Here is a 21,143-nt window from a genome sequence, read left to right as displayed (position 1 = left end):
CAGTTGAACATTTGTCCCGTAATTCTGGTGCATTTACATAATTTTATTTTAAATACTGTTCTAGTTTAGGAGACAACTTGATATGAATGATTAAGCGCGAACCTTTCTGTGAAAACTAGTTTTGCCTACAGGCACGTTCATTTTAACAATTTGTCACAATTGTATATTTGTAAATAGTTGGTTATATTTTGTGTTAAATTATATTATCATTCACCACTTATTTTTTAATCTATGCCTGTTATATCTCATTTAATCTAACTGCATGTTTCTCCGATGTGATTTCTTAGAAATTAGAATTCAGATATTTAAGAAGCTAAAGGCATATAGTTGCTACTTGTTCATATCAAGGTGTATCTGTCTAATAGAAATTGTCATTTTGAATTGTTGGCACATCTAATACTGGAAAATACAATAAAATAAACGTTGGAAAAAATGAAAGCACAGTGTATACAAACTTTATCGATTTCTCCAAGTATTCCTTCATAATACGTGAAAATCTGTTTTAGTGTCCTTTCTTGCGAACTTCGTGCTGCAAAAACGTGGAATTCGACAAAATAAATTTGTACACCGTGCCACAACCGAGAGTGTAATACTCCGGATTAAGAAAGGCTGGCCAGTTTATTTATTTTCTTAGTATGTTTTTTACTTACCATCCTGCATCCTAGTTTAACATGTTGGCATATTTATTAATAATTCCCAAGAGCAGAACGTTAGAATCTCACCTGAGGAAACTGTCCAGAGCTGATAAGACTTAAAGCAGACGGAGGTGTTTGTCTTGAATCTGGGGGACTATCAGAATATGCTGTTACATGGGTGATGACAAGTAATCAGTGATGCTGTTTGCATGCTGTGAACGGTAACTCTGCAGCCCTTTGCACTTGCTTGGCTGCAAGCAGCTGAAGCGCAAGCAGCACCGGCAGTAGCTCGCTGACGTCATCACTGCTTCTTGCAGCTGGGGGACCTCGACCTCAAATGGTTATTTAGCTGCATTTCAGGAAAACGCATATAAACGCCCTTCTCTTCTTCTTTCCTTTTTTTCTGTTTTTGCAAAGATGGCATCTGAGGGGCTTCAAGAAAACGAGACCCTGTCAACCCTGAAAAACGAGGCCGAGAGTCTGAAAAGCAAACTGGAGGAAGAAAGGGCCAAGCTGCATGATGTGGAGCGTAAGTAGAGGAGACCAGGGCCTGGGTATATATAAACTGGCAAGAGATTTACACCTTCAGAATAGCTTATGCGCCTGGCATGGGGCTGCCGTGCTTATAAACACCCTTAGCAGAACTGTCGTTGCAGTGTTTTATATGACAATATTCAAATCACTTTTATCTGGCACTGATTTTCCTTGCCGTTAATTATTAATGTTTTAAATGTTGTGCAGTAAGAATCCTGGCTTAAGGTTTTGTTTAGTATGTGGGTGCGTGTGTGTGTGTGTGTGTGTGTGTGTGTGTGTGTGTGTGTGTAGATACATACATTCACACGTGTGTGTGTGTGTGTGTGTATGTATGTATATATATATATATATATATATATATATATATATATATATATATATTTGTGCATATAGATATAGGTATGCATATAATGTGTATGTTTTTGGATTCGTTTTTTATCAACTTTGCATTAAGCACATTCTAAAGAGAAAGGAGTGTTTAAATTAGTTCTTAAGTATTGATACCGTCTTCACTTTGAAGTTCCTATAAATATATACTCAGATTCAGGTAAAAAGTTAAAATGTTTCCAATGGGCCAAAAGATGAAACAGGTTAAATGATGGTTTGACGACATGGTCCTTACATCAGTGCCTCTCTTGTGTAGTCTTGCAGTTTTGCTCAGCTTGGGTATCAATTCTTGACCCCTTCTTTAAAAAGTACTTGTTTTGTTGCACTTTGAATACCAAGTCTCACTGGACAAGTTGTTTTTAAGGGTGGCTCAGGAGCTTTGATGTGTTTAAGTGACTCCAGTTATGTTCCAGTGCTAACAGTGGCACATAGATACTTTATAGTAATTCTTCAGTATTGTAAATTACAACTTTCAAAAACATAGAGCAGATAATGGATTATTTAATGTCAGTACTATAATCTGTTCAAAGTGAATGATCACTGTGATTCTATGATGGCTTCTCTGTCCTGTCAAAACAAACCAGCGTATCTAGTTGCCATATTTTGCATGGATTATTTTTTTGTTTTGTAACTTTGGATTCTAAGAAGCTATTAAAATGCTCTGTCAAGATGGTTTCAATCACTATTGCTTGGTCTTATCTCAATTTCTAAATTTCTAACTGCTTCACAGACTTTTTTCAGCTTTGTTCATGAGATTCATGTAATTTTACAAGCAGAACTGTCAAGTAAATTAAATCAACTGAAACTTACTATTAATTCTATTTTCCAAGCCTTGTTACAATACAAACTAAACATAAAACTTAAACCATAGTAGATATTTTATAGATCAATACTGGATACCAGGATCAGCTGAACACAAAAGCAACATCAAAGCACTGGCATAAGATATGCTAATACTAAAGTAAATATGCTAAAGTGGGTTAGATGGAAAGTATACTTTTAAAGTACAAATTTTGAAGGGACCCCATAAATTGTTCCACTAAAGGCACAGACGTGCATGGTTACCTGAGAAGAAACTATAGTTTTTTTTCATGTATCGCATTAATTATAACAGCAGATGGTTAAATATAAAACAGAAATACAATTTGCCGCAATTTACTGCACAATTTTTTTGTATTTTTTTTGTACTTCTGGTGAATACTATGAGTTAAAACTGCATGAATTGTATGTGTTATCCACCAGGAATATAATATAAACACTGCTGGCCCTTAAGATGTGGTAAGTTAATACACACTCATCACATAATGATTATAAATGCATTTCTGAGTGAAATGACCTGATTTGTCAGGACTTGTATCCATCTTTGTATAGGCTACACTACAGAGTTAGTCAGCAGTAACTCCCAATTTTGCTTCGTTGTTATTACCTTCTTTTTCATACTTACTGTAATCCAATACCAGTTCCAGAACCAGGGACAGCTAACACTTTTATGTTTGCATATATAGTTTATGAGTTATAGCTAAAAGCAGTGCTACAGACTTGAACCAGACAGTTTACAAACTGTGATAACAAAATTTGATAAACTGAGATATGCATTATTCACATAAAATTTCCCACAATTGTTAAAAGCATTATCTTTACTGACGTGGCTGGGAAAATTAGACATTTCATGTCAATTTATCCTTAAATATAATAGTTAAGTTAACTCCTTTATCTTCACGTTGAGGTTCTGGTTATGAAATTAGGATGTAGTATTTCAGATATGTAAAAAATAAAATATTTTTATAACTACTTTTTTGTGTATTACACTTTATGCAGTGTCTAAACAACTCATGTAGAGAATGGCTAGTGACAAGCACTTACAGAATAACAAGCCTAATCTGTAGGTGCGTAAGACATTTGAAGTAATGCTAGAAATTAAATGGTGCAAAAATGGGCATATTACGCAATTCATAAGTAGTATCTAAAATAATAACACTGTGGTCAAAAATAAAAGCTACAATTGGAGTAAAAACGTTTTATTACTAGAATAGTCTAACATATTGAACAGATTAAAATACCTGTTGTTTTGATTTTCTAGTCTTAGTTGCTACCCAGACTGTAGTTGATTACACATTTTCTTTGTTACTATTGTCATTTTGTCAGTGTACTAGATATTGTCAATGGCACATATTGCATTGAGCGCCATATGATTTTTTTTATTTATTGATAAGTATGGATGAGTACATAGACTGAATGATGCACTGAAAGCTTTGTCCCATAATGCATCTCTAACTTCATCACCACAGTGCACTACAGTGCCTGCTGTACTGCTGTTGTCTGTTACATCAACAGATCAACCTCTTCAGCTTATGTAATGTTGCACTGATGTTGTTCTATTACTCTTCTCTTACGTACTGTTGTTTACAATATGGCCACGGTTACTTATGACCTTATGTTTCTTTCTCAGGTCTTTCATTTTAAAAGAAATCTATGCTAAGTGAAAGCAGCAAGGACTTGGAAACTACTGAGAAATACCTTTGCTGACAGTGTCTACAAATTAATGTTAAAAATGTCAGTGCATGTGTAATGGTGACTGTAGTAGAGACTTAATGTATGATGGTAGATAATATTAGGAGCAGGGAAGCAATGGAATTTTATTTGGGGCTGCAGGAATTGTGATAACTGAATGTGAGGTAATGGAGTGGTTCAGCAGAATGCCAGGAAATGAAATGCAATGTTAATATAAACTGGAAATGGGTATCATGGCTGGCTAGCACTGACTTAATGCTCTTACTTTTTTGCTGATTGCGAAGATTACACCCTGACTCTTTTCAGTTTTGAAAGTTGTATTCAAGAAAGAGCATGGAAAAAAGCACAGGCTGCCCAACTAAGGGGCAACAATGTAGTGTTGGAAATGAATTAAATGCATTATGTGAAAACAGTGCTGGACCTGAATATGTGCACTCTGGGTTGAAAAGGAAGAGCTACAAATGTAATAGAGGCTATTGATGACTCACTTGAAATAGTAAAATGCAGAAAAGAAACATGAAGTCAGAAGCAAAGGATGGTATGAACTGTGGTATAGTATAATGTGTTTATTCATTTTTTTCATTATTTTTTGTAACTCAGTTACTCGGAAGTTCATCTGTGATTGCAAACCACTGTAGTATACACAAATGGATGACCTTAGAAACTTTACATTTGTTTCAGTGCTATTTGCAAACTATAGTGTACTTTTCCAAAGGAAGTAAAAATTATTTGCTTATAACTTTCACATTGTCGCCTCACAGTAAGACGTTGTCCGGTTCGATTCTCAGCCAGAGCGTCTTCTGCGTGGAGACATGCATGAATGGGCGTACCTTCGTTGAAGGTTGTGCATCAGGGCTGGCAACTCGGCATGTAAAAATCTATCTGCCAGTCATTAGCAGACCGGAGTTCCGCTGTGGCAACCCCTAACCGGAAAAAGCCGAAAGACACAACAACAACAACAACTTTCAAGAATAAAATAAGTGAGGCAATGTACCTCTGTTTAGGTGTTAACACAATAGTAGCAGCTGAAGAATTACTGAAGAAGTAACAAGTTACAAAATTGAATGAGAAAAGCAGCTCCAGTGGAATAGAGGGATAATGTTCTCACTGCATCCCAGTCAATTCAGGTTCAGTTAGTGTCTCAGGCTTCAGATTTTCATTGTGCCACTATAACAGACTACAGTATTTAACTACAATATTTTCAGACCATTCTCAAATAAACTACTATCAACACCCAAATAAACTGTTGTATTCAAGCAATGGGGAAATTCTAAATTTTGACATTTCGATGCGCTCTAAAGTCAGATTTTGCCATTCAGTGCACAAAAGACTTCTTAATTGGAATGCACACTTCTCCTTACAATCTTGATGTCTTATGGGCATCCCTAAAAGCTGAGCTGTGGGGTTGCTTCACATCTTTTAATTATTTATTCTTTGTTGACCAAGTAAGTCCCCCTAGGTCTATTTTCAGGGGAGACCTGAAGTAATATTTATACTACTAGGGAAAATTTGGCCAGGGCATCAAGGAACTTCCACTGTTCGTCATTGTTGTGAGTGAGACCCATTTTGGAGGAGCGCTTCCTGTTTCCATTATAGGCACAGAGGTCAGCTGGAGAAACAGTGAGGCAGATCGAGAGAAGGAGATGATGGAGTGGTGAATCAAATGAAGGAGAAAGGAAATATTGAGACTGGAGAATGTGTACAGGATCCTGAGGAAATGTTTCAAAGAAGCCTGTTTGATGGAGATGAGTCAGCAAATGATGGATGTAGCATTACAACCTTCCATTCAGGAGGGCTGTGGGATGATTTACTTATGCATAGTGAGACAGAAAATTAAGATGTTTCCTGGGGGGCATTATGGAGAAAATACAAAAGGAGGATGCAGAGACAATCCTGAAGTATAGTGGTGAAGTGGAAAAGAAAACATATGCAGAGAAAGTAAAAGAAGGCAAAAGCAGAGTAGCAGAAAAGAAGATAGAAGAAAATGAAAAACAGAAGTGTGTGGTAAGGATTCAAAGTAATGAAGACAAAGAAATTGACAGATATGAAGTGCGGGACAATTTAATAGCTGCCTTAGGTTTAAAAGCACATGAAGTAAGAGCATTTATTCGTATTAACAGGTATAAAAGCACATGAAGTAAGAGCATTTATTCGTATTAACAGCTACATTTTGTGATGTTTTTTGAGTGTTTTTCAATGGCAAATTTTCTTGGAGAATATGAAAAAAGAAAGACTGTAATCCATGGAATCTGTATGTGATCCAGGTGGTTAACAGGGAGACAAAAAAATCATGTACAGTTTTGAACAGAGGTAGAAGGAGAAACTTTGAAAGGACATTTGAAAGCTTTATGTAAAGAAGTACTGGACATTGCAAAAGTTTATGACAAAAGAGGTTTATGGACTGGTGGCTGGGATTGTAATGTTATGTTAAAAATAGGAGAAAAACTATACCTATAGCAAACATGACAAATGTGGAGGGGAAATAGGGGTGTTGTAAAATAGTGGGGACAACCCAAAACATGTTTTTTTGGGGGTGGAGAGGGACATTTGATAACTAACAGTGACAAAAGAAAATGAAATGTTATATTTGTGAGGAAATGGGACATGATGCAAAAAATGTGACTTGAAATGTTATAAATGTAACAAAATTGGACATTTGTGGATGAATTGCAAAAATGAAAGTAAGGAAAAAAAAAAGAAAGAGAATAAGTGTTAGAAGTAGTAGAAACTGAAGACAAATTAGATGAGGAAAAAATAATGAGGACATAGATGAAGGTTCTGAAACAAGTGATGGATAAGAGAAAAAAAAACTCTCGGTAAAAGGGTAAGGACAGAAAATAAAAATTTAAAGGGACAAGTACAAAAGAAAGAAGAATGGAAATGGATGAAAAAGAATATTTGCAGCTAATGATTGGGACTTGGTATAATGATTAAGTTGTTTGACTCACAAACACAAAGCACAAGGTTTGATTCTCACCTTAGGGAAGGAAATTGGCTAGGCTTAGAATGGCCTGTTAAGAAAGCTAGCCTAGCAATTAGCTATGAAATCATGAACTTAAGGAAAAGCTTTTTTATTGGTTAATTTGTTAAATCAGTTTGCTCTCATTTGCTACACAAGCACATCATTTGTGTTTGTTTTAACAATGCCCCACAGAGTTTGGTGACCAGCTACTCCTCTGCTGTAGCTGTCTACTCAATCCAAGCCATCTGCCGATCTCTGCAAAACGTAAGAAGAATTTTTCACTGCATGTTGCACTTTTGAACTGCATTTTTATCATACCCCTGCTTATTTGAACTGTTTTGAAATTGTTGCACTTTGTTTTAGCATAGACTAGATTCAGACCTACTGAATCAAATTATCTAATTCTGTTTGTATAACTTGAGCACTAAGCCAGGCCATCTATTGTTGGAGAGGGTTCCACTGCACCCTAGTGGCAGGAGTGTGTTCAGTTAGAACTCATCTGATTGAAGGTTGTTAGAACAGGGCACAGTTGTGAGCTTTTTTATTAGTTAAATTGTTTAAATCAGTTTGCTGTCATTTGCTACACAAGCACAGCATTTGAGAAGGTTTGTGCACATTTGTGCATTGCTCACTGCTGAGCAGCAGTGGCTACCATTGGCAGTTATAGAAGCAAACACTTCTGCCTGCAAATTTTCCCTTAGTGCTCTGCCGGTGCTTTATTAGCGAGTTCTCGCAATTGTCCTTCACTGACAGGTGATGCATTCACCAAAGCTCCTGAGGTACCAACACAGATCCTACTCACTAGCCCTTTGTATTTTTGTCCGCTTCTCCTGTCCTCTTCCTGTTTTCTGACCACATCAACTTACCTAGCATTATGGATGGACAATTTCCCATTGTTTTTCCAGCCAGCCTGGTTGATACGGGCATACTGAGGCAGTGTAGCAATTGCCTCATGTACACTGACAACCCACTTCTTCTAGTCCACACAAACTCATTATGTGAGAGATGCATCTATATCTAGAACCTAGAATGTAGGCTGTCTCGCTCACCAGTCAGTACATCTGATACTAAGCAGATTGTCAGCATGCACACCTCACCTCCTGTACCTACAAAATCAACAACGCATAAACCTACATACATGGAGGTCCTTACCAGAAGCTTACCTAAACATTATAATCCTCACAAACACAAGCATGAATCATATAATACAACCTCTGCAGAACATAGTACACATAATATATCACACACCAGTGTCTCACCAGTCAAGCCCCTAAGGCATAATACAAAAACAAGGATTATAGTCATAGGTAGCTCAATTGTGAAACACATAGATGTCTCTCTTACCAGGATGGATAAATAAAAAGTCACAGTTAGCTGTCTGTCAGGTGTCAGGATCCATCACATCACACATGAATTCAAGTCTCTCAACCAACAGGCACTGTTATGACTCCATCATAGTCCCTGTTGGTGTGAACGACTTGAGACGTACCTCGTTGGACTATATGAAGAGAGACATAACTGAGCTCTTTGATTATGTGTCTCAGGCAGGTATGTCCCTATCCTTAAACAATGTTTTAACTTCACTTAAGATGGTACCTCAGTGCAAACAAAAAATGGTTGACTTCAACAATTGGCTTAGTTTCTGGTGTCATTCAAAGGGGATTCAGTATCTATCAGCCTGGGATGTCATGGTCGACAGACCTTGATGCTTTGTCAGAGATGGTCTTCATCTGCCCCCCTGGGATTTTGGTTACTGGGTAAGGTTCTTGCCACCTCCATAGTGCATTTTTTATGCAATGTCACAAGAAAAAAATTCTCAATGTAGCAATATCCTCTAAAAACAACTTCAGGGTTATGCTGCTAAATGCTAGCAGTCTAAACCAGAAACTGCACTCGCTGGAAGCAGTCCTCACCTTAGAAGATGCTGAAATTTGTACAGTCACTGAAACCTAGTTTGAGGCTACGGAAAGCATCCTAGCTATACCAGGTTACATTTTCTTCCACACATTCAAACCACAGGTGTATCATTATTAATTAAAGATAAATACACCTCTAGATTGGTTAAACAGCACAATTCCCTGTAATTACTTCAGGTGCAATTGACTGTAGGTAAGACCCCTCTTCAGGTCATTGCCAACTATAGGACCCCCCTCCATGAATCAGGACATCCACTCAGCCTACTTGGATCTACTTGAGTCAATCAAGATACAACCAAACACCCTGGTTTTGAGCGATTTTAATTACCCATCCATTGACTGTGTAAATTATACATGTTCTAACTCACTTGCCCAACGGTTTCTGAACTTTGTTAACTCCAGTGCCCTGGACTAGCTGGTTGACTTACCCACAAGGGGCTCAAACATCCTGGATCCAGTGTGCAAAAACATGGAGGACCACTGCACCACCCCCAGTGTGTTGCCATCCCTAGTGAGATCTGACCACACATCGGTCTTGCTAGAAGTAGCTATAACCCAAGACCTCCCTCCCTTAGCAACAACTAGACTAAAAAAGTTCTCCAAGGCCAATTTCATCCTCTTATGTGACAACATAAATAGCTTCATAGCCCCCCCCCCCACTAATGCAACAGACATCTATGCTGAGTTATGCACCAATGCTTTATACGAGCACCTGTACAGTTGCATTGACTCTGCCATACCTGATAGAACCAAAGCAAGATCTTCCAAGAAAAACAAACCTGCCTGGTAGACAACTGCCATTAATAGGCTATACAATAAGAGAAAGAAATAGCTGTCTAAGAATAGGAAGGAACGGTCTCAAAACTGGAAACACTCACTCCCTCCTCATCTTAAGCAAATAAGACTCCTAGTTAATGGTACTACATACACAGAACCTGTGGATATAGCAAACCTGCTGGCTGACAGGTTCACTGAAAACTCCACTTCCTTGTCCCCACCGCACATACCCCAAAGCATCCCCACCTAGTATCTGGAAGCAGCAGGTCTTAAACACCCTATCCAAGGCCAAAAACACAGAAGGTATGGGACCAGACAACATCCCAGGCTGTGTTCTATGTGGGTTAAAACAGGAATTAGCATCATCATTGGGCACACCTTTCAATCACAGCCTAAGCATTGGCTTCATCCCAGTGGAATGGAAAACAGCTACCATCATCTCTTTGCCCAAAGGGGGTGCATCCACGGACCCTGGGATCTATAGACCCATTAGCCTGACCAGCCTTATCTGCAAGGCCGTGAAATTAATCCTTATGGACCTTATTAATAAAGATATAGGAAATATCCAAACACTTGACCCCACCCAGATTTGCTCTGTCAGTGGGAGATCTTGCCTGTTAAACTTGGTGGACTACATGGAGACAGACACCCAAGCTCTAGACGAAGGCAGATCTCTGCGTATGGCCTACCTAGACTTAGCTAAGGACTTTGACACAGTCCCCAACTCGGGCATCATTGATAAACTCACCCAGCTGGGTATCAACCCATATATTGTCAGGTGAGTTGCAAACTAGCTCACTGATAGAACTCATGCAGTCAAAATAGGGGACTCCACCTCCTCCAGCAGATTTGTGACCAGTGGTGTTCCACAAGGATCTGTTCTGGGACCCCTATTGTTTGGAATCTACTACTTCGAAGTACAGGCTAAAACTAAAGGACTGCGGCTGACAACGTTTGCTGATGACTGCAAACTGGGAGCAATCATTGATACCTCTAGGATTGTCAGCATCGTGCAAGAAGGTCTTATGCAGAATAATGACTGGTGCCAAAGTCATGGTATAAAACTTAATGCAAAAAAATGCATTATCATTCCTTTTAGCAAGGGTGATGCTCGTGGAAAATACCACATCAGTAGCAATATGCTAAGCACATAGTGGTGAGAAATCTGGACACACAGGTCAACAGCAATCTTTACTTTGATCACCGTGTCCCCACAGTGGTAAGAAGGGCATCTTATATTGCTCATCTCATAAGTAAGGGCATTGCCTCCAGAAAAAAAGAAACCATGTACTCTTCCCTCATCAGGCCAGTAACAGAGTACAATACTCCCTTTGTATGTTCCTTTCCAAACACCTGCAGCAATTGGAGAGAGCACAAGGGTTCCTTACAAAGAAAATTCAGGGTCTTGAAGATCTGTATTATGTGGACAGACTGAAATCATTGTCCCTTTACTCTGTGTTGTTCAGACTCATTGGTGACCTGTGCCTTGCATATAGAGCAATCTTTGACCCGGCGTTAATGCAGATGCTGCACTTTCACAAGTCAAATGGCACATGGGTCACTCACTCAAAGGACCTTAACCTGGTATGTGCATGAACAGAACTTGCTGGAGAGACAGATTTGTCTCACAGAGGTAGCCCCACCTTTGGAACAAGCTTCGTATTTATGGTAAAGCTCCTCATTGGCCCTATTTAAGTGTAATTTGGATGATTGGATGGGTAACCGGAAATTCACCTGGGAGTTCCGTCTGTGTCTCTCTTGGACAGGGGCAGTAGGTGCTGATTTTAGTGTGTGTTGATCCAGACACTCTTGGGAACAGGGGTTGAACTTGACTAGGCTTGTAAGGGCCCTGGAGTCATTAGCCTAGTAACCCTCTATGATCCTATGAACATTTTAGAGTGCTTTCTGTAAAAATGAGGAGTATTAAGAATATAGTAAGAAGAATAGGAATTTTGGAGTGATGTAATACATGTGATGTAGATATAAATATATTTAGAAGACACAATATTTTTAACAAAAGATTACAAACAGAGGAACTATGGGGAGGAAGAATCTAGAATTTAAGAAATGAGAGATGTTCTAGAATAGACATATTCTGTAGAAATACAGTCAAGATATTTGATGCAACTTAGCTAAAATGGGAAGATTAACCATTGTAGCTTTAAAATGGAAAGAACAAGTATATATAATTATAACATATGCTTATACTAATTGTAAAGAATGGGAAGGCTTATTTAATCAGATTTTAGACTGTGTAATGTTAAATAGGAATATTATAATAACAGACTGTAAATGCGATTTAAGAGGCAAGAGTAAAAAGAGATAATGATGTAAGAAAAATGTAGTCAATAAGATGTGGTAAGTTAAAACTTTGGGACATAAATTCATGTACTTACAAAAGAGGTATGTATAGAACTGAAATAATTATTTTATAGTAACAGAAGGTTTAGGTATAGGAGAAGGGGAGGTAGTTGAAACAGGGTTTATTCATCATCTCACAATATAGCTAGAGATAAAGGAAAACAAATAATATATAACAATAGGCAAAGGAATAAAAAGGATAAAGAAGAAGCATAGAATAAAGAAGGAAAGAGATTATAATACAGTTACAGAAAGATCATATTACTATTAGAGCATTTTATAAAAATTGGTCTGAATGGTGGATGATATTTAAGGAAAACTATAAAAATGTGTTTTTACAGTGGCAATATGATGTGAGAAAAGTAGTGAAAGAAAAATAGAACATATAACAATGCATTGGAAGATTTAGAACATAATGATAGAAAGTACTTTGACAATGAGAAAGAGTTATATGAAAGAAATCAAGAAAAAAATACAAGAATTATTATATAAGCAAAGATATTTTTACAAAGAAAAAGAGAAGTATTGAGTTACTTAAACAGATTAGTAAAGGGAGACAGTAGTGTAATGAGAGAAATAAAAATGTGAAAGAATAAATCAATAGAACCTAGGAAATGATTATGAGTAGTGTAGTGCAGTATGTACAAGAAAGGTGTAAAGAAAAAGAAGGTAGCGAAAAAACATGGGAAGTAAAAAAAATAACAGAAAAAGAATATAAAGAGTTGGAAAAGGAGATTTCTTTAAATGAGCTAGATAAAGTATTAGGACGAGTAAATATAGATTTGGCTGCAGTACTAGATTGAACAGGGTATGAAATATATAAGAATTTAAGGGTTTGGCAAGAAATATTTTAAAGCATTTGAATGAAGGGTTAAATGAAGGATTTATGTATAAAGAAATATGCAGTAGAATACTTAAATTCATATGGAAGAAGGAAGATAGAAGACAAGAAAACTGGGGATTGATAGTATTGAACAGTAACAATTGTAAGATCTTTATGAAAATAATACAAAAGTGATTTGAAACTAAAATGGAAAATGTCATGGAAGATAGCATATATAGTATAAAGGGGAAGGGTGTGAAGAATTATTAATGGTAGAGAAGCTGTGGATGATGTTCTGAACAGAAAAGAAGAAGTGAAAATCATGATAGGAGCTCTTAATAAGGCATTTGACACAACTGGACATGAGATCTTATGGGTAATAATGAAAAAAATATAAGTGAGAAAGTTAAGAAATTATGTATGTCATTGTATAGTAATAATAAAGTAAAAATACTTGTAAATGGCTGGTTAAGCCAAGAGGTACATATTAAGAGTGGTGTAAGACAGGGATGTCCAATGAGTTGTATACTCTTTGCATTAGTTATGATTGTGATAGTGTGTGAAATAAATTACAAAATGAAGGAGATGGGGTATATAACTTCTAAAGGGTCAAGAATTCTAATTTTGTTAACATATGCAGATGGCATTATAATAATTGCAAAAAAAATTTGGATCAAAGAAGTGATGTATACAAATAAGTGTCTAGAGATGATAGGAATGGCTTTAAATGAAGAGAAAAGTAGAGATTTAGGTGATGTAGTAAAGATTGGGGGGTATATGTTTTATAATGAATGAAATTTCTATGTTAAGTATAAAATTTAGGAATAAAGATGTAAGAATTCAGTCGGAAAAACAATAGAAGAAATAAAACCCTCTTTTCTGGAGAAAATATAAATTATCATTCAGAAAAAAAGTCTTATTTAATAAATCCAGTATTGGTGGGAAAATGGCATTCTTAGCAAGTGTAATTGTTGCTAACAGTATTTGAAAATGAATTATTGCAGATATTTTTTTCATGTATGGGCTTCTAGATTAAACCAAGTAAAAAGAGGAGCTTTGTATGCGAGTAAAGAAGGAGGTTAGGGATAGTAGAGCGGTATATGCTGCTTCATTAAATTTGTTCAGAGTGTTAAAAGTGGATAAATGAAAAAGATGAGAGATTAGTAGTAACATTTTATAATTTTGCTGTATGGTAAAAGAGTGAAAGAGAAGAAAGAGGAAATAAAATATCAAGAAAAATATTTTTGTGGAAAATAAAAAAACTGATGATATACAAAAACATAGAAAAGTATGGTGTAATAATACAATGGTAAAACATTACTATATAAAACATGGGAAAAGTAACGGATAAAGATATTAAAGCTATAAAAATAAGCAAAAAGTAGAATGTCAAGATTGTTTGTGGAAACTGGTAATAGATAAATTGCTAGTAAAGAGAAATATGCTATATAAGAAGAAAAGTGAGAACAAATGTTTATACTGCCAAAAAGAAGAAACTACAGAACATGTGTTTTTGAAATGTAAATTAGTAAAAAAAGTTATGGGCAAAACTATGTAAAGAAGATTGTTTTGAAGATATAAAAGAAGTGGATAACAACGGAAGTAAATAATATGTTAAAAGAATAGGTAAAAAGTTATGGATTATAGTAACAATATTAAGTAAAATCAGATTGTGGTTATAGAAAAATGAATGGGGGGGGGGTCTAACAGGGATGAAAATTTAATATGACTGTGTAAACAGATTTGTATATATATGTACATTTGTATATATTTGTAAATATGTACATATTTTGTAAATAGGAGTTATTTTTGTTTATAAATAAAGGACCCCTACTCTTTTCAATAAGTGTAGTATGTTTTTTAAATCCACTTGACCTACAACAAGCTCAAGCAAATTGGACCTTGGTTTAATCTTCCATCCAAAGGATGTCACCTCCTGGAGTATAACACCCCCCCCCAGTGCTGCACTACAGTGTCAACAATCCAGTCACTTAGAGTGGGAATAGAACCCACACCCTTGTTGTCTTCCAGCACCAAAGACAGGTGTGCTACCTTTTGCATCACTGACACTACTAAATCTTCTGCTATTTCTTACTCTCTCTCTCTATATATATATATATATATGTGTGTGTGTGTGTGTGTGTGTGTGTGCGCGCGCGCGCGCACGCATGTGTGTATAAATAATATCAGAAGATTCTTATATAAAAAAAAATGAATGGTGTATATACTAAGTTGTTAAGTGAACTTATGGAAAAATTTGACGTGCAATGTGAATTAAGCACTGACTTGACCTACCTTATATTTGTCTTGGGCTGAGGCCAGATTATTAACTACTTTTTTTTCTGAGTGGCTCAACATGCCTTCTAAATTATTAGAATTAGTAACTCAAATACAGAAGCAACTTAATAAGAGTCTGGCATTAAGCAATTATGAGGAAGTAATAAATCATAATAATATTATCCCACACGTTTGTTGATATCTTTTAAAGCTTACATAGCTCCTTTGGTATCTTCTGGCCAAAATCTGACATAAAGCTGTATCAGAATTCCTTAAACCTCCTATCTTTGCCTACTGCAACATGCATTTAAAAGTTCTGTATTGCAGTCACAAGGAATATTAGGTGACATTTAATGCTGCGTAAGGCCACTTTACCTGATGATGTACTTATGAATTGTATAAAATATTTTGGTACAAACTACCTAAAATTTTGTTTTAACATTTTACATTTATCCAGAATAGAGACATTTCAGAACTTTTTTTAATTAGTCCAAAACTATCTTTTTGCATAACATAAACACAAATCCTTCAGATGACAATAGTTCCCATCTTATAGCATTCAGTGACCTCTGTTGAAATACTTTTGTTTCTTTTCTAGCAAAAAGGCTGAAAAGGCTGTTACTACCTCTTGTATCTCTTTATCAGTTTGATTTACACTATGGATAAAAATTGATTATTTCCTTAGATTATCTGCTTCTTTCAACATTTTTCATCCAGAATCTGTTTTATGTTGACTTCAGATGCAGCTAAGGCATTTAACTGTGTTAATTATATATTTCTATTTTCTGTGTTACAGAAGCTTAACTTTCCCAATTAATTTCTAATCTCAGCATGCATACTATATTTTAATTTTTCATCCTATATAATTTACACAGTATATTTTCAAGGTCAGTTCTAATATAAATGATACCACACAAGGTAACCCTTTCTTCCCAGTTGGTTTTATACTTGTTACATTAATTTATATTTATATTAACCTATATTACTTTACCTTTACTCAACCCCTTCTACTGATCTCTGCAATCTTAATTAATATATTGACATCTATTTTAAATCGTATGAGAATATTTTGAAAGTTCTGTCCATTAACAGTTTTACCATGTTTTCAAAATATTCCATTAATCCTGGCAAAAATATCTTATTACCTTTGCATGATGATTACTGGAATATTAGTCTTATCCCAATATTTGGAATTATTTCCAAATCTCTGAAATACTTTAGAATTACCCTTTCCCAAAATAATCTGTATTTTAATGCTAACAACATATGCAAAACATGGACATCAAGTTCAGTAAGATTTGGTAAAGTGGAAAACACTGATATAGTCATTGCTTTCCAAAGCTACTGTAATTAAAATTCATGTGTTTCCATAGTTTTCAATTTCTATAAACTCCTCCTGCTATACAATACTGAGGGGGAAATGTTGATATTTCACATAAGGAAACTACAAACTTTAACTATCATTAAATGTCATGTGGTTTGACAATTTCCCGTATCTACCAACATGTTTTTCTTTGAAGATCCTGCAGACCTTTCCATTCCATCTATTTCATTGGTTCCAGGTATTCAGCATCTCTCGTTTAGTGTACGTTATAAAAAAATGTCTGTTCATTTTATTTTATTTATTTATTTATGTGTTTATTCCAGTTTGATGAGGGAAGTCTACTGGGCCAAGCAGAGCACATTTTCAGTGGAGGCCCAGGGAGAAAAGCTCCAAAAGCAGTTAACAGAATATAACATAAGTAAAGTATGGAATATACAGTATACAAAAGCATAAATATACAATTTAAAATACAAATACAGAATTAGGGAGTATATGTTTAAAAACACAAGTGCTAAAATACAGATAAAGTCAAAAGTAGTACAAATAATTTAAAAGTACAATTCATAAAGTGTTAAAACCAGTTTAGTGTTTGTTCTAACAATAATGTTAGTGATCAGAGGTGGTAGTAGATGAGATTGAAGGGAGGTTTGAAAGAGATGACAGTGAAATTTAGGTGCATTTAAGTCATTTAAGTCACAATACCTTTAAATATGCTATTCATGTGCCTAATGAATGGGGATATTTAAAGGACTACAACCGAACTACAACATTTAAGTCACAATACTTTTAAGTAAGCACATTCAGTAAGCACATGACTACATTAAGTTAAACACATACTTAAAACAATAAATTGTTCCATAGATTATGTATTTCTAAGGCATAAGACTCTGTGTGCCATGACTTATTAGCACATATCCTTGGAGAACTTAACATTGGACATATGGTTATTTATTGGATCTCTAGGGTTTACTCCAATTCATGTATTAAGCCTATCATAAATGAGGTTTTAGGAAGTGGGATCCCCATGAGGCAAGGAATTGGACAAGGCTGTCCATTAGTTAACATATTATTTGGAATATATATGAGTCAAGTTATATATTATGTTAAACAGGATACTGAAGGACTTCAGAGTTTATCCATTGTTGATGATCGGTACTGATGGCATGCAAATATATGCAAAGTCCAAGGATAAATTCAAATTAATATTTGAGTGTTCATATTATGTTGTCTCAGTTGCGTGAGTAAGTAGTAGAAGGAATTATTTTTCTGTTAGATTCCCTGAAAATACTTGGCATTACTTTTGGTCTATTGTTGATAGAGTTCTTCGGAATGTTGCTCCTGGGTTTCACCAGAAATATGTATTTATTAAAAACAAACCAAGCAGAAACTTCACAGTGTGGAGGTTGTGTGAAGTTCACTCTTTGAAATATGTTATGCACTTAATTCACTAATAAAAATTGACCGTTAAAATATGTATTTCAAAATAATAAAATAATATAGTATTTGTATAATGTATTTTATCAGAATGGTTGTGAAATTAGACCATTAATTTCTTCATCAGAATGATTGTGAAATTAGACCACTATTTAAAAATTAAGGCATTTGAAGATTAACTTTGCAAACATTTTAGAAGAAAAGCCTAAAGGGTTGAGTTAGTAATGGAGACATATTTATTTGCAACTGGTTGGGATCAGTTAGGTTCTAATATAGTTCAAAGCTTGTGTCAATGATTAAAATGGTGTGAAAAGTATGAATTTATTCATGATTTTATTTGGAAGTTGCAACACAAAAAAATACTGGCTTCCTTACTGCATAAACAACTTAATAAATTATTATTGTTGTCATTAAGAAATTGCTTATGTTATCAACTGAAGAATCATTGTTAGGAGTGTGCATTGGTGGCATAAATAATGATGTGCTTTTGCTCCAGTGTAATACGGTCCAGAACTGTCTCAAACAAATAATTGTTAATCTGAGTGTATGTAGTATGGGGAATGTATTGAACTTGATGTGCAAATGTACACAAAAAAGGTATATGTACACCACCAGAGGTAAAACACAGCTGCAACTCAATAAGGACAAACGCTCAGCCAGTCAACAAAGTAAAAAATCCACTATTTATTCCAGCACAAGTACAGGTAAGCGCTTTCGCATAGGAGCTTCATCAGACCTTTGAAAACAATGAACCTAACCTAACTTTTATACAAAGCCAACCCATCTAATAAATCCAATTAAATAATCAACCCTTAAAGTCACAATGAAAAATAAAAAGATGCAGATAAAAACAAGATAAAAATATCACAAAAACATTGCACAAAACATTCTTAAAATATAATATCGCTTTAAACCAGTATGCATTTACAAACTGCAAACTGAGGAGCAGAAACTGTCAAAGACCTTATTTACGAAGTCTTCTTTTCTTCAAAACTGGCTTAATAGAAGCCCTTTCATTGAGGCCGCTGCCCCGATTTGCTCTTAAAAGTACAATCCACCGTGTTTCCTTATACTCAGTATGTGTAATAATATCACCTTCCCTGATACTAGGTGTGACAGCTCCAATCACCTGAAATTTAAACGTATGAATGCACCCAAACTCAGTGACATGCTTTGCAAGTGCATTATGTGGGGACCCCTTCCTAATGTGATAGAGATGTTCCCTCATCCTATCACGCAGGGGTCTGTTGGTTTTCCCAACATAAAATGCACCACATGCCACACACCGAGCCAGGTAAACAACATGTGGGGTCATACAGTTACTAACCCCTCTAAAATAAAAATCCCTTTGGAGATCAGGATGATGAAAAACACCAGATGACTCAATATTACCACAAAAATTGCAAGAGCCACATGCTAAGGTATGGCCACGGTGAAGCCTATCAACATTATTGTGAGTCCCAGAACATAGTAACCTCTTCAGGTTCTTATGATTCCTATACCAGAAACTGGGAAAACTACCTACAATATTACCAATATCATTGTCCACTAAAAGAATAGACCAATGCTGATAAAACAAGTCAGTGACTTTTCTGTAATCATTAGTATAGAAAAGTGGAATCATAGTCTTATTGCTACTAATGGATGGAGGGAAATTGTTCAATTCTAAAGACGGACCAAAATAGGGACGTGCCCTAGTAGACCTTAAATCAAGAAGGTCAGACCACTGTCTGTTCAACTCATCTTGGGTATAACCCCTATCCAAAAATGTCTTCTCCAAGCTGGTCATTTCCTTCTGAAATCCTACTGATGAGGGATTTAATCTCGATGCTCTCATACCCTGTCCCCTGATAAGATTCTTAAAAATGAAGCCTGGATGCATGCTTGACCTAAACAGGATCACATTCCTATGGCATGTTTTCCGATAAATCCCTGTGTTAAGTTGTCATTCAACTTTTCAACAATAACATCCAGATAATTAATACTTTCATAAGACAGACTATAAGTGAATTTTAGACAAACAGTCAAATTGTTCATGATCCCAAAGAACCTAGAAAACTGTTCAGATGTCCCTCGCCACAACACAAACAAATCGTCCACAAAACATCGATAAAAGATGACGTGATCTACAAAATCTGTAAGTGGAAACAGGGACTCAGATTCCCACTGGGCAAGGAACATATTGGCATAGCTATTGGCACATGAAGTGCCCATAGCCACGCCATGTTGTTGTAAAAACATATCTTCACCAAAGATGAAAACGTTGTTATTCAAAACTGTCTCTAAAAAGAAACAAATCAAATCAATTTGCTTAGGTGAATACCCACTATGTGTTGCTAGATATTTCTGCACACAGTGTATCCCCAGCTCATTGGGTATCATTGTAAACAATGACTTAACGTCAAGCGTAACAAACGCCAGGTCTTTGATATCATCTAGTCCACTAACATAGTCATATAAGTCTAACAAAAATTGGTTAGAATCCTTCAGCACAGTTGGATTTAAACTGATAACCGGTCGTAAAAATTTCTCTACATACAAAGACAAGGGTTCAGTAACCCACCCCCCTCCAGCAACAATAGGTCTCATAGGTGGGTTCCTAGTTTGTTTATGAACCTTCGATAACCCCTGTATGACTGGTATCAGGGGGTTGTTAACGTCCATAAAGGAGAACAATTCATCAGTAAGGAGACCAGCTGTATGGAGATCTTTAATATCATGATTCACAGAAGAAATAATCTTGTGAACATCTGAGACAGTGATCTTATTATAAAAACATGTATCCTCAAGCATATGATGCATCGCTTGATAATAAAAATTGCTATCCATTATAACAATCAATCCCCCCTTATCAGCAAGTCTAATAATAATGGAGCTATTATTCTGAAGTTCATTCAAAGCTTGTCTCTCCATATAACTGAGGTTCTGCTTAGAAGCCCTCTTATGACATGGCCTATTATCATAAAAATGTATTATATCCTCTTCAGTTAATTTAAGATACGCTTCTACAAGGGGGTGATTAATTGGTACAAAAGTACTCAACTTTCTAAGATGAACACGTGGACTACTTCTATCATTCCCATTATCGGTGGAACCACCATAAATTAGCCGCAGCATCACATCTCTACAAAAAGTCTTTAAATCTAAAATAGTATCAACAATATTACTACTATAACTTGGTATGAAACTAAGCCCTTTTGTC

General features: G+C 35.8%; 1 protein-coding gene across 1 annotated transcript in view; it reads left to right on the top strand.

Annotated features, from left to right (window-relative positions):
• Positions 1-728: 728 nt before the first annotated feature.
• Positions 729-21,143, top strand: part of GNB5 (G protein subunit beta 5) — a 1,344,368-nt gene continuing 1,323,953 nt past the window's right edge. The window contains exon 1 of the mRNA XM_044078823.1: positions 729-1,164. Coding sequence (XP_043934758.1) covers positions 1,053-1,164 — 112 coding nt within the window. The 5' untranslated portion in view covers positions 729-1,052. The remainder of the gene's footprint in view (positions 1,165-21,143) is intronic.

This window comes from Protopterus annectens, chromosome 7.part1, assembly GCF_019279795.1.
Source record: "Protopterus annectens isolate FY-2018-M chromosome 7.part1, PAN1.0, whole genome shotgun sequence".
Taxonomy (NCBI): domain Eukaryota; kingdom Metazoa; phylum Chordata; order Ceratodontiformes; family Protopteridae; genus Protopterus; species Protopterus annectens.
This window is presented reverse-complemented; position numbering and strand designations above follow the sequence as displayed.